Source organism: Bubalus kerabau, chromosome 7 (assembly GCF_029407905.1).
Source record: "Bubalus kerabau isolate K-KA32 ecotype Philippines breed swamp buffalo chromosome 7, PCC_UOA_SB_1v2, whole genome shotgun sequence".
Lineage (NCBI taxonomy): Eukaryota > Metazoa > Chordata > Mammalia > Artiodactyla > Bovidae > Bubalus > Bubalus kerabau.
In genome coordinates, this window is record NC_073630.1 from 24,111,238 (window position 1) to 24,126,108 (window position 14,871).

At 42.9% G+C, this 14,871-nt stretch overlaps 1 protein-coding gene across 3 annotated transcripts in view; it reads left to right on the forward strand.

Annotated features, from left to right (window-relative positions):
• Positions 1-14,871, forward strand: part of NFKB1 (nuclear factor kappa B subunit 1) — a 121,886-nt gene that overhangs the window by 98,505 nt on the left and 8,510 nt on the right. For all 3 annotated transcript variants that reach the window (XM_055587817.1, XM_055587819.1, XM_055587818.1), the window contains exons 13-19: positions 486-575; positions 2,556-2,741; positions 4,222-4,363; positions 7,676-7,790; positions 13,450-13,651; positions 14,263-14,432; positions 14,754-14,856. In XM_055587817.1, coding sequence (XP_055443792.1) covers positions 486-575; positions 2,556-2,741; positions 4,222-4,363; positions 7,676-7,790; positions 13,450-13,651; positions 14,263-14,432; positions 14,754-14,856 — 1,008 coding nt within the window. The remainder of the gene's footprint in view (positions 1-485; positions 576-2,555; positions 2,742-4,221; positions 4,364-7,675; positions 7,791-13,449; positions 13,652-14,262; positions 14,433-14,753; positions 14,857-14,871) is intronic.

Genomic DNA, 14,871 nt, shown 5'->3' on the forward strand with positions numbered 1-14,871 from the left:
CAGAGTATGACTGATACCCACTGCTACCCCAAAGAGTTTTACCAGCTTACGCCTCCACCAAAAAAGGCATGCGAGTGACCAGTGGGGGCGTGTTTCTGTTGAGGAGTCAGTAGATGTGTTTGGTTTGGTTCAGTTTTTTCTCTCCAGAGGTTAGTTCACTGTCTTCTGTGTCTGCCAGTCCGAGTCTGGGTGGTAGCCCCTCGCCATTAGGCTCTCCCCACCATGAGGGAGTGGGAGGCCTCAGATATGAACTTCTGCACACTCCCCAGAGTCTGGCTTCTGCCCAAGTGGCCACACTGTCAGCCAGGCCAGAATGGAATGTTCATGATCCCACGACCCCGTGATGCATCTTACTAACTCACAACAGAAGCGACGTGTCAGGCACACCAAAGCCTGTGCTCACCTGACGGGGGGGACACCAAGGTTTGCTGAGGCTTTTTTTTTTAATTGTCATGAGGTTTCAATTGTTACACCTGCCATTTCAGGGTATGGCTTCCCCCACTATGGATTCCCCACGTATGGCGGAATTACCTTCCATACTGGAACCACTAAATCTAATGCTGGGATGAAGCATGGTAAGTAGCGCTTGTTTTTTCCCCCCAGTCATTACTTACACAACATTATCTTGAAAACTAATAAATGCAAATAAATTAAGACAATAACTTCTTTCCCCAAAACTATCATTTCCTGTGGAGAGTAGAAATTCTATTCCTGATGCTCTCTTTATATTTATATATTTACTTTGTATGTGGCATGAACAGGGGAAAGATAAGAACATTAGAAAGGAGCATAAAGAGACTTACCTATTCAAACATAACATCACCAAACTTACCTATTCTCTCTCTCTCTTTTTTTTTTTTTTATCAAATACTACACTTTTTAAGACATTTAGAATTTTATAGGGATGGTCTTTTCTCATCAAATGTACCCTCTAATTAGCAGTTGTTCATGTGTTCATGCTTCATATTACATGTCCATTCCAGTGTTGTTGCTGTTCATTCGCCCAGTCTTGTCAGACTCTTTGCAAGCCCATGAACTGCAGCACACCAGGCCTCCCTATCCCTCACCATCTCAAAATTTGCCCAAGTTCATGTCCATTGCATTGGTGATGCCATCCAGCCATCGCATCCTCTGACACCCTCTTCTGCCCTCAATCTTTCCCAGCATCAGGGCCTTTTCCAATGAGTCGGCTGTTTGCATCAGATGACCAAAATACTGGAGTTTCAACTTCAGCATCAGTCCTTCCAACAAGTTTTCAGGGTTGATTTCCCTTAAGATTGACTGGTTGATCTCCTTGTAGTCCAAGGGACTCTCAGGAGTCTTCTCCAGCATCACAGATCAAAGGCATCAATTCTTTGATGTACAATTCCAGTGTACCTATTGAAAAAAGAATACAAAAAGGTCTTCTCGTGTGTTCAACACCTGTTGAACATGTCAGATGCTTTTACATGTTTTAATCATCTTCTTGATTCCACTCACTGTAAAGAAAATATTAGTTCCTCCATTTTGTAGAGAGAGCACATCAAGGTGCACAGATGACCATTCACTCACTGAAGGTACCTATTTGTTAGTGGCAGGACCAGAATTTGCACCAGGTCTGCCTGTAAAACCTCAGTGCTCTCATAGTAGCTGTCATGTAGTGTAGTGAGACCTGAATGAGGATGATCAGAAACTGCACAGGATAGCTCCCACAGTGAAGAATATGAATTTAGACCACATCTTCACAATTTGCTTGAGCACTGGATGGGGAAAATAGCTGCTCTGCTTTCAAGAATTTTAAAAATGCCACTTCCTTGTAATTCCTACAAGAGCTTTACTTCATTTTCCTCCTTTCCAAATAAACAGGATAAGATGTACATTTTTAGAAATGTAAAAATATGTTTTTTAAGCTCTTAAAGTTCTCATCACAAGAAAAGAATTTGTAACTCTATGCACTGATAGATGTTAAACTGGACTTATTGATCATTTTGCAACTTACACAAATATTGAGTCATTATATTGTATATGTAAAATTATTACAATGTTATATGTCAATTACACCTCAATTTAAAAAAAGTTTTCTGGAAGTGACTTTAAAATAGCTTCAAACTGGGTTACTTATGACCATTTTTTAAATAATTTTTACCCATTATGATTTATTCTCTGTGATACTGTTGTTAAAGAGTTCAATGATTTGCACTCAGAAGTTATATACCCAAGAGGCAACCAAGTATAATACAAAGAATGGCTCTGAAGTCTTTGCACTGAAAGCTATACAAAGTTTCTTTCTTCAGGAAAATAAGAATGAAAATAAACAAAAAGAACAAATAGCTGCCTAGGTCCCACAATTTCAATAGAAAATAACATCCACAGTTAGTGACATTGTAGGTGTTAACATATCTTGGAAAACAGATCATTTTAAAAGGAATTTTAAATTAACCGTTTTTCTTTTCCCTTTGCAGTAAACCTGCCTCTACCTTTGGCTGACCTTTGCTGAAACAGTGAATTATAACCGAATAGATTTTACTGAGAAAAGGCTGATTTTTTTTTTTTTTTCTTTTTGGCTTTTATCTTAGGAACCATAGACACCCCATCTAAAAATGACCCTGAAAGTTGTGGCAAGAGTGATGACAGAGAGGTTGTAAATCTCTCCAAGCAAGTAACAGAAACCACAGAACAAGATGGAGTATCCTGCAAGGGGGGCACTGCAGCTAACCTGACGTGCTCGGTAGGAGTAAAGGAAGAGAACCGCGGCTTCCAGGGTGAGTGAGCTCGTGCAGGATGGAGGGCCGCGTGGCACTGGCTGGGGAGGGCTGAGTCAGGTCTGGGTGGAGAACCTGTTTCAGAAGACAGGTTTATCTCCTGTTGATCTGAAGACTGAAGATGACACATGCACATCGGTTCCGTGTGCTCTTTGGAGCCCTGTATGCCTTTCGAAAAGCCTGTGCCGGGTCATTTTATTCACCCTGCGGTTTCCATTTGCCCAGTGTTATCTCTGACAATAAAGTACAGACATTTACATATGCTTCTCCAGTCATGTCATGCAGTTTTAGGGTATCAGGAGAGATAATCTAAATCATTTCCACCACAGACAATAGAGAGCAGTTTGCATAATTTTGACAGTCTCCCTTCTCTGACTGTAGCTTGACGTGTCACACTGAGGTGGAACTTTGCCTGAAAATGGAACTTTTCCCTTTATGCTACTGCCTTCTTTGGAGAATTAGGATTAGGAGGGACAGCACATACTTGGAACCAGTACCCATTAGGGTATGTGTCACGAGTCTAGGTCATCCCAGATTATGTTTGGAAGACCTTTTCTGTAAGAGAAAGACAGTAAGTAAGTAGAACTGGGGGCTACATAGGGTTTCTGCTGCATGTTCTTTTTTTCTTTTCTTAAATAAATGTACACACCATGCTTAGCTAGGGGGCCATAAAAAACAGGCCACACACAGGATTTGGCCTGCAAGCCACAAGTTTCCTCCCACTGACCTTCAGGAAGCAAAGTTTACAAGAACACCAATGGCTGTAAAGCAACTATACCCCGGTAAAAATTAATAAAACAAAGTCACAGACGATAAAAATAAAGACCTAACACACAAACACCAGTGGCTCATAGAGAGTCTGTCTGTCTGTGGCAGAGACTGGTTTTTGACACTTCCTGCCCAACAAGAGAGTCATTTAAGATTCCAGTGAAGAATTATTTCCCCAAGAGATTGATTATTTACAACTCTGGCAAAATCCAGTGAACATTATTCGGAGATTGATTATTCCCCTTAAAATAACAGACATTTCTGAATTTCTTTTCCCCCAAAAAATTGTAGACAGGTTTTCTGAGATCAACCTCTGTATTTACAGTGAGCCAACATCCACTTGTGGTTTTTGCAGTGAACACAATCCAAAAGCACTGAAAGCTGTGTGTGTGCGTGCTCACTCAGTCGCATCCGAGTCTTTGCGACCCCATGGACTGTAGCCTGCCAGGCTCCTCTGCCCATGGGATTCTCCAGGAAAAGATTCCACTTCCAGGGAATCTTCCCGGTCAAGGGATCGAACTTGTGTCTCCTGGGTTGGCAGTTGGATTCTACCATTTGCACTGCCAGGGAGGCCCCTGAAAGGAGCATTTCCCACTAAATCCATGTGTCCAGGGTCTCAGAATGCTGATGCTGACGGTGTTGGCCTCAAGCATGCCATTCCTGTAGAGCAAGTATAGGAAACTCAACTGTGACCGTGATCATTGCCTTGTAGATAACCTCTTTCTGGAGAAGGCTATGCAGCTGGCCAAGCAGCACGCCAACGCCCTCTTTGACTACGCAGTGACAGGAGACGTGAAGATGCTGCTGGCCGTCCAGCGCCATCTCACTGCCGTGCAGGATGAGAACGGGGACAGGTAAGTCAGGACTTTTGTAAACAAGGTGTTTTAAAGGGACAAAGAGAGAAAAGAATTGTGTGCATGCTGGCTAGAGATGAGATGAATTGATTGAAGTCACTGGATCCTGCTACTGAAGCATTCCCTCAAGAAAAAGAATGCAGTAAGGCTGAGTGGTGTGATCTGCCTCTCTATCCTGTGGTTCCCACCTGTTGAGTTCTAAAATAGCTGGTTACTCATCTAAGAGTACAACAGTCTGGGTTAGAAAACTAAGATGTGTGTGGGGAATGGTACTTTTTGAAAAGCCCTGCTTCATTTGTTGGAATAAGATTTAGAATAATATCTAATAAACATTTTGTTTATTGGAATATTTTTGTTTATTGGAATAATGTAATAAAGTTTGGTCTTACCAAATGTCTAAAGTGCTTATTATCCCAACTGCATACCTGTGGTAACAGTAACCTCAAGGAAAAACCCAACAGAGAACAGCACAAGAGCAACAATGACAAAATGATTAAGAGGCCGTCGTCATTCTCTCCCGGTTGACAGTTCCTTCTCTACTGCCTGTGTTCACGGTCACCAGTCTGTGACTGGACCAGACTCTTCTGACTGCTCTCACCCACGTGGTGTGGGAGTCTGCCCTTCCACCACCGTGCTTCCCGTCTCTGCTGTTACAGGGCTCATAAGTGCAGGGACACCTGGCTTCTTTCTAAAACAGTTCTCCTCATCCTCTCACTGAGACTTCCAAAATAATCTCAAAAGCTGATAAAAATAGCAAGCAACAGCAGCTCTCAAGTCCAAGTCAAGTGGTTTGCTCAAAACCTTCCCTAAAATAGCATCAACAGTGAGAAATCCTTCTCTCTGGAAGAGCTCTTGGGTGCTGTGTCTTAAACCTAGTTTGAACCAAATGCTTTAGGAAAGTGCCAACCTTGGGGTTTCAAAGAGAGACCTTTGTTCTCATTCCTTGCAGTGTAACCAAGGATGTGGTGTAACCACTGGCCTGGTTATACAGTATGGAGGAACCAGCACAGCCGTTGTTGTGTAATGTCATCCACAGCAGAACGTGTTTTACAGGGTTAAATAATCCAGTTAGCATTCAGTAGCATATAACCACAAGAGAAAGCAGTTAACCAGGGCACGACAGCAGTGTTGCGGATGACATTCTTAGGGACCAGCTGATGAGCCTAAGAAAGGTGAGCGCATGTTAAGTTAGAAAGGGACCGCGGGTGTCTGAAGGGATGACTGTGAAAAGGGATACAGCACACGCATTTAAGTGGGGGCATTGAGGCAAAGGTACGAACGTGTGTGAGGACCTGGAAATACATGGAGAGGCTGGGGATGGAGCCTTCCCTGCCCAGGCAGGAAGTGAATCCTTAGAGTCCCCGCCCAGGCCCCCAAATACTCTCACGCAAGCACGCCCTCCCTCTGGACTCCCCGCAGCGGGAAGCAGACAGGTGAGACTGGGGAGACCAAGGAAGAGTCCTCATAAGAATGCAGACAGGAATAGCGTTGAGCCTTCACAGCTCAGGTCCCTTGTTTTCACTGAGCTTATTGCATTCGGCTATTAATCTGAATCCTGTGGTCATTAGTCATCACAGAAAATACAATGAAGAAAAAAATAAAAACTTCTGGTACTGGGGAAATTCCCATAAGGGTGTGAAAATTTATGGGGGAGGGGGAATGTACTTCTGCTATGAAATGCTGAGCTACACATGGAAATTTTTAGGCAGTTTTTGAAGCACGACCTTTTTCTTGGTATACATACATCACGTCTGCATCAGACTTCAGGACCTTTTCATCCATCTTCTTTCAGTCCTAGGTTTCAAAAGACAGTACTGAAACCCTGAGATAATTCATTTAAAAATCCCTCTCAAATAATGATGCCACAGTTTAGTTTTTCAGGCTCTCCTGTGTCAGTGTTAATCCCACGTAATACACGCTTGCTACCGCCAAGAAAGTGGCCTGAGTAGAATGACACCTGCCATGCTTAGAGAAAATGCAGCCAGTGCTCAAACCCCGCACGTGCTGCCACCACGGGCTCCTCCAGGTGTGCGCTGCACCGGGATCTGTCCATCCCTCAAAGGGTTCATCACCCTGGATGTTCACCACCACCCCACAGAGCAGCACACATGTGGCCCCGAAGCAGGACACCTTAAGGAATTAGGGGATGGCTTTGGAGCAAGACAGTCATGGACTTAATATATGACCTGGATTGAGTTCTCTTATACCCATAAGTCTCAGTTTCATCACCAAAAATTAAGGATAATATTACCTACCTTGTAAGACTATGATTAATATGATAATGTATGTCAGATGCTTAGTGTAGTCTGGTATTAAAAGCTCTAAACAAATAGTAGCCATTTTTTATTCTTGTTGTGTCATTTCCAATTAATTTTAATAGTAAATTTTTTTAACAATTAAAAAAATTTTGTTCCTAGGAGTGATGCTTGGCACCTGCCAATATTTTCAGCCTCATTACTGTAAGCCCTCAGTTTGTTCAGTCATCCTTATTTTAGTGTCTAAATTGTGTACCAGGGCTGTAAGGCTGACCCAGAGAGAACCAGCCTCCAAGAGGCTCAGAAGACAGAGAGGATGTAACAGAAAACTGTAGTTGCTCAACCAAGTAGGAAACTTGAGCGGGGGACAGCTTGCTCTGCCTTGGAAACTGAGAAAGTCTTCTCCAAGGATGTAAGTTTTGGACTGGAGCATGAAGGATAAAGAGGCACTGTTGAGGCAGACAAGCGGAGCAAAACCATTCCAGGCAGCGGAGAGAATTCAAGGGAGAAATACAATCACACTGTTCCTCCTTCCTGTAGTTAAGAGCCTAGCTCCACTCTCCCCTCTTGGGATCTAGGAAGTTCTTCAAGAGCCACCTCCTTGTATTTTGGAAGAGGGGGCAGGGCTAGGTGAGATAACTACATTTTTATGAACAAATCCTAGTTCAGGCATATCATCTCATCATCATATCATCTGTGAGTCCAGGTAAGGCAGGGAAAAGTTAGAGAAGAAAATGCCCTGAAACCATAGCACAGAGGCAGGGCTAGGATTTGAACTTGGAGACTTCTCTGCCTCAAAGTCCAGGCTCCTTTACACGTCAAGGAGTCTGAACTGAGCCCCCAGAGACCAGGCAGGCTCTGTAAGTGAGCAGGCAGTAGAGCACACCCACCTCAGATTCAGGATGTTTCATAGATTCCAGACATTTACGCGCCAAAGGAAACTAGGTATGAGAGCCAAATTGAGTTTACAAATCTAATCCTATCGTGGGAACCTGTTTTCTTTTTTTTTTTTTCATTAACACTTTAGCTGATTATTGCCACTATATTTTTATTCCAGTGTCTTACACTTGGCAATCATCCACCTTCATAATCAGCTTGTGAGAGATCTGCTGGAAGTCACATCTGGCTTGATTTCTGATGAAATTATCAACATGAGAAATGATCTCTACCAGGTAAGCGGAAATATCAAGGAGACAACTGAAGAAAAATCCATGGTGTGTACGTGTGGTTGTGTGTGTATTAATAGTAGCATATAATGTTAACAGCAAAAATAAAACAACATGTCTCTGTAGGTAATATCAAAAAAGCCCATTACATAGGAATGTTCTTTTATGAATGAGGATCCTTTGATCTATGAGTATAATAGCAGTCACCCCACAATGAAATTCAGCATCCTGCTGAGAGACTGCAAACTTGAAGCTTCAGAAACTTGCCAAAGCAGACAGTCACTGCAGGATAAATATATCACCCCTGTCGAGAAAAAATAGAATTGAAAAAACTTCTCAATTAGAAAAGCCAGTGATTTACAAGAATTTTGAAGTGTGCTGAACATGTTGACAGCATCTAGATTAAATGGTTGTCAAATGAAGGGTGCTGAGTCAAGAATAAAGAAAACTAAAAAGGTTGCTTGAGAAGGAAAAAGTGTCTTTCAAAAAACAGAAAATTCAAAATACAAAATAATAATAATAATGTTCAAGGTGAAGAAAACAGGGAACACTAAAGAGATTTGCCCAAATCAGATTCACACAGAAATCGGGTAGACTTAAAAGCAGGCTGAGGAACTCTTGTTACAGAGGTCATCAAGTATCTCAGAGAGCAGAGCTGACTGGAGACTCAGTGAGGCTGCCTGGTGGGCCCACACAGATTTCAGGTGAGGAAAGGAGACTGAGGGTGTCAGAAGCAAAGCTGGGATGCTGGTGCAGGGAGCCGGCAGACCCCGGCCAGCCTCCCAGGCCAAGGGGCCATGCTGGGAGGAGGTGAGTAGGGTCTGCGCCCTCCCTCTCCCCCTGGTATTCTCCCTTCCCGCTGCCTTTCCCCGGCCCCACCAGCCTTCTCTACAGCCTCCTGGTCTTGTGCCCGTCCCAGCTTTTCTGTTTTCTCCTTCCCTTCAAGACTCGAAATGACTTCCCAGTCCTCCCTGGCCTCCACGGCATTCCCGGATGCCTGACTCAAGCCTATCCCTCCCTCTAAAAATACAGACACCACCACGTACAGTTATTTATACAGTAAAGATGCTTGTTCCACTTCTCAATTTTTAAAGCAGTGATGTGAGTCATTTTCTAAACGCAATAGCACTGAAATGTTTACATGTAGCTCCCAGTAGATTTTTATCTTTGAATAGATAGATCAAGTTGATCTGTGTCTCCTGATAAGGGAAAGTAACAGTTTCCCGTTGGGTATTAAGCCATTAGGCCACGTCTTTGGCCATCATGCTTAAGACCAAAGAGAAAATGAAGTTGGGGAATTCTTCACTGACTCATAACTAGGAATGAGGTCTAATTTTAGGTATGTATTTAAAGGATAGCTTCTTCACATTTTCATACCAGTTTGGGTGTTGCTGGTATTTGGAAAGTCACTTGGCCCATAAAGCTTGAGTCTCTCAGGCTTCAGGACCGACTGTTCCTTTCACCATCACAAGTGTGCAGATATAACTGGAAATGGGACCTTGCACTTCTCAGTCCCCCTTTCAAAGAGTGCTTAAGTTTAGTGCCTGTATGTCAGATTCAAGGAATTGTTTTTCTGTTTATAAATAGGACCTGCAAAGGACACTGCACAACAGGCTTAGTAGTTGTGATTTATTATGTGCCAAACTCTGCACTGTATCATTCGGGCACACCTATTGAGACTCTCCACTGTGCTGGGACAAAACTGAAACCACCCCCTTTGACGCTTCCATGCCTTCTGATGTGGGACTCGTGGGGGCATGCAGGTCCACTTCTCACACCCCTTTACCATTGTTCTCATTGATGGGCAAGGATTTGGGACCCCCTGGCTGGCCTTTAAGGTGTCAAACACACACCCAATGGTGACTTTTATTTGGGAACTAGAAACCCACTAATATTTAAACTTTCATTTTTCTGTTGTAAAGGTTCTGTTAGCTATTCTTGATGGGAAATTATACAGTTCCCTAAATAATTTGGATTATTTGGCAATTGTCTGAAACATGCTCCCAAAATACCTTTCACTAATCTTAGTACATTTCTGTGGCCATCTGTCGTGATCAAATCTGTCTTCCACCCACTCTCTAGAGAAAGCCACACTCAAAATAAGTACATAGGGTTAAGCTTTCTCTGAAAATATTTCTGAAATCTATTCCTTTTAAACTATTTTCTCTTCTCCCATTCCTCTCCCTGCAACATAAACAACCACTCTAGTTTGATATCAATTTTATTTGCATATGTTCCTATAAAACATGAGTGGGGGGTTTGAGCATGTATTTTTTGTTTTTAATTATCATATATATGTTTGCAGTTTTTAAAATAGTATGTAAAGATATGCCTTAGAGAATCAAAGTTACCCTCCCTAGCAGCATACAAGTTCTCAGCCTCACTCCCGAATATAATGATTATAAGTATTTCCCTAGGTATTTGCTACCTTAACATATATACTTTAGACAGATATTTTAATATACATTTTCAAAATTTATTTTTAATCGGAGGATAATTGCTCTTCAATGTTGTGTTGGTTTCTGATGTATAACAGCATGATTCATCCGTAAGTATACATGTGGCCCCTCCCTGCCAGCCTTCTACATCGTCACAGACCACCCGTTATACCACAGCTTTCCAGTAGCCCTCTGGTTTACATATGGTATACATATTTCAGTGCTGCTCTATTCGTCCCACCCTCTCCTTCCCCTGCCATGTCCACAACTCTGTTCTCTGCTTGGGTCTCTATTCCTGCCCTGCAAAGAGGTTCATCATTACCATTGTTCTGAATTGCACATGTATGCATTAATATACAATATTTGTTTTTCTCTTTCCAACTTCACTCTGTACAACACTAGAACTGACTCACATGTGTTCCTTTTTATGGCTGAGTAATAGTCCATTGTATATACGTACCACAACTTCTTTATCCATTCATCTGTTGCTGGACATCTAGGCTGTTTCCATGTCCTAGCTATTGTAAATAGTGCTGCAGTGGACAGAGTACATGTGTCTCCATAGTGGCTGTATCAGTTACATTCCCCCAACAGTGCAGGAGCGTTCCCTTTTCTTCACACCCTCTCCAGCACTTATTGTTGGTAGATTTTTTGATGATGGCCATTCTGACCAGTGTGAGGCAGTACCTCATTGTAGTTTTGATTTGCATTTGTCTAATAGTGATGTTGAGCATCTTTTCATGTGTTTGTTGGCCATCTGTCTGTCTGCTTTGGAGAAATGTCTGTTTAGGTCTTTGGCCCATTTTTTGATAGGGTTGTTTTTCTGGTATTGAGATGTATGAGCTGCTTGTGTATCTTGAAGACTAATCCTTTGTCAGTTGTTTCATTTGCAATTAGTTTCTCCCATTCTGAGGGTTGTCTTTTCATCTTATTTATAGTTTCCTTTGCTGTGCAAAAGCTTTTAAGTTTAATTAGGTCCCACTTGTTTATTTTTGTTTTTATTTCCAGTATTCTGGGAGGTGGGTCAAAGAGGATCTTGTTGTGATTTATGTCAAAGAGTGTTTGGCCTGTGTTTTCCTCTAAGAGTTTTATAGTTTCTGGCCTTACATTTGAGTTCATTTTTGGCTATAGTGTTAGGAAAGTTTATTCTTACATGCAATCCATGGTATATTATACATACTGCTTCTACTTGGCATAAAACTTGACATTTTTAATTTCAGATTCATAGGTGGTTGCAAAAAATGTACGAGGAGGTTGCGTGTACCCTTTCCCTGGTTTCCCCAGTGATAACATCTTGTGTAACTCCAGTCCAGTATCAAAGACAGGAAATTGATACAATCCACAGATCTAACTTGGGTTTTGCCAGTTGTACATGCACTCGTGTGTGTGCTCATACAGTTCTTCGTGCATGTGTGTGTAAGCTGCATAGGTGGCTTTGTCCTACGTGTCACGATATCTCTGCCTTCACTGTTTGTGGAATTTATCCATGCACCTGTGTATACAACTAGTTCATTGTTTCTACCCCTGAAGAGGATCCTGTTGTGTACATCTTCGATCTATTATGTACCTGTTTCCCAACAGTTGACCCTTAGCCAGCTTCTCACTTCCTACCTCCACAGACAGTACTTCAGTGCAGAGCCTCACTCGTGCCTTGTGGATTTGTGTCCCTCAGGCAGGACTTGGGTTGCTGGGGTATTTGTTTACTTGGCTCTGCAAAATGTCTGCCTAAGTCCACATGCCAGCAAGCATGGTATTCCTACATTGTATAATTACTTAAGATATAATCCTGGGGTTTAGGATCTAAAGCCTAAAATATCATAGAAAACCTTCCATGGGACCATAGAGAGAAAAAAAAAAAAAACTTAATAAATTTTTTTTTTTTTTTACTAATGGTAAGAGATTTTGTATGATATGAAAATTATATTAAAACTACAGACAATGTTAAATCTCTGAATGGTATAATGTGATTTCAGGTCTTTTTTCCAATTTCATTCTCTTTCCTTTCCTCATCTCCCCAAATGACATATCTGATTACTAAACACAGTTTATTTTTTTATTTTGAGAGGAAGGCTCATGGCTATAATGTCTAAAGTTCCAAGGACATGATTCATTTCAAGCCAGGCTATAGTTCTAAAGGATGAAACAGGGGTGGGGGGGTAGAAAAAAGAGTATAAATTTGGGGGGAAAATCCTGTTTTGTTTGTTGTATTAAATCATCCCTGCAATGACACAGCACAGTGCCCGTCACCCCACTCGCGCCTGGCGGGCCCAGCAAGGGTGTTGGTGGCCCACCTGCTGTCAGCGCTGCAGCCAGTAACTGCTTACTGAGAAGGGAAGTCTAGGCAGATTGTCCTGAGAGAGACTCGATTTCACAGGCTGCTGTGAAATAGGCTGATCTGTATAAAAATATACTGCTGTTCTGGCAGTGACCTAAGTTCTTTGAAAGATACTTTCTTGAGTGTGTTTGTCTTACTCATCTCGAAAATGCAGTTTTCAAAACATCTCATCTGCATTCGCTGAGGTGCCGTTTTGTGGCAGGATAATCAAATGGACTACGTATGCACCTGTTACGTGTCAGCAGCCTGGCTTGTTTGTCCATCTGAGCCTCCTTTGGGAGGGGGCTCTCTTGTTCTATTATGCCTTTGAGAATCCCTTTATAAAGCATGGTGGCAGAATCCTGTTGATTGGTCTCGTGGAGCTTGTCCATGGAACAATATTTTTTAATTTACCAAATTTTTTTGCATGTCATTACAGAATGACAGTACCTTTGTCAATTGGTTCCTGCTGGGTAGTTTGTTTAAACTTTTTCAGTAAAACCATAAGTTGATTTGGTTCATTAACATATGATTTCTAAGCTGAAGGTAAGACTCCTACTAGAAATTCAAGAAAACTGAATTTACTAATAGGAGTTAACTGTCAAAAATCAATTGACTGTAGCCAGAAACAAAGCTATTGAGAATTGTAAAAAATAAATAAAAATTTTTAAAAATAAAAATTGTAAATGTAAAAAGTAGCTTTGATAACTGACTAAATGTCAGTCCAGTATATATATATCATTAGCATATGATATGGAATGGAGAGTAACTCATTTGCACAGGTGAGAACTTAATCTGGAAATGAGAACTGGCCCCTCAGTATGATTCCACCTACTGTAGTCACAGCTAAGCCAGTGGATGACAAGTGTCTGTGCCGCTGACGTGTCGCCCCTGCCTCCCCTCCACTCCCTAGACACCCCTGCACTTGGCAGTGATCACCAGACAGGAAGCTGTGGTGGAGGACTTGCTGAGGGCTGGCGCTGACCTGAGCCTCCTGGACCGCTTGGGTAACTCTGTTTTGCACCTTGCTGCCAAAGAAGGACATGATAAAATTCTCGGTATTTTACTCAAGCACAAAAAGGCAGCACAACTTATTAACCACCCCAATGGGGAAGGTAAGAGACAATCACGCATCGCGGTGTACCTCTGTCTGCTTTCTAAACAATACGTAGCTACCAGATAAATGTGTGTATTTAATCTGCACCCCAAAGTGCTTTCCTTAACCACTTGGAATTCATCATCTCTTATGGAAATTTCCATTGCTGGCTGGAGCTAATTCCTTTAAAGATGATCTGGAATAGTCAGTAGGAGGGAAAAGCAGAGGCCTGAGCAAACACCATTCTTGATATGTAGAAAAAGTATTAGCTGCTCAGTCATGTCTGACTATCTGCCATCCCATGGACTGTAGCCCGCCAGGCTACACATTCCCTAGGCAAGATACTGGAGTAGGTTATCATTCCTTTCTCCTGACCCAGGGATCAAACCTGGGTCTCCTGCATTGCAGGCAGATTCTTTACCATCTGAGCCATCAGGGAAGCCCCCTTAATATGTAGAAAGCATCCTTTATTCAGAGAATGTTTATGTGCTCTCATTGTCTCTAGAACACAAAAGGAGTCTGGGGTTTACATGCAGGACAGCTGACTTACAGCACCTGTAAAGACTGGAGACCTATGCTGACCCCCAGCAGCCTTCCCTCCCCGTGACCGTCCCTGTGCTTGGGCCGTAGGTCTGAATGCCATCCATGTAGCCATGATGAGCAACAGCTTGCCGTGCCTGCTGCTGCTGATGGCCGCGGGGGCTGACGTCAACGCCCAGGAGCGGAAGTCGGGGCGCACGGCGCTGCACCTGGCCGTGGAGCACGACAACATCTCCTTGGCTGGCTGCCTGCTCCTGGAGGTGAGGGATGCACTTACGTGCCTTCTCATTCGATTCTCAAAGGGTATTTGGGAAAATCTTTTCAAAGAACAACTCTGCTAACAGCTCATCTCCCTATCGTCGGCTCTACCTGTGTAGTATCTACTGGAGGCTTCAGAATAGCCGCTCAGGCCCTCCAGTATTCCCCTGCCTGGCATCTCTGAGGATCTCTGCACTGGCAGAGCCTACCTAGAATACAACTGGGCTGGTAACATGACCTGGAGAGCCATGCAGACAGGGGAGGTGGGGACAAAAGGGCGAGAGGACCTTGAACTAACCCTTTTCTGTGTGGGCGGATTTTAGGGTGATGCCCACGTGGACAGCACCACTTATGATGGGACTACACCCCTGCACATAGCGGCTGGCAGAGGGTCCACCAGGCTGGCAGCTCTTCTCAAAGCAGCAGGTAAGGCAGCATGGC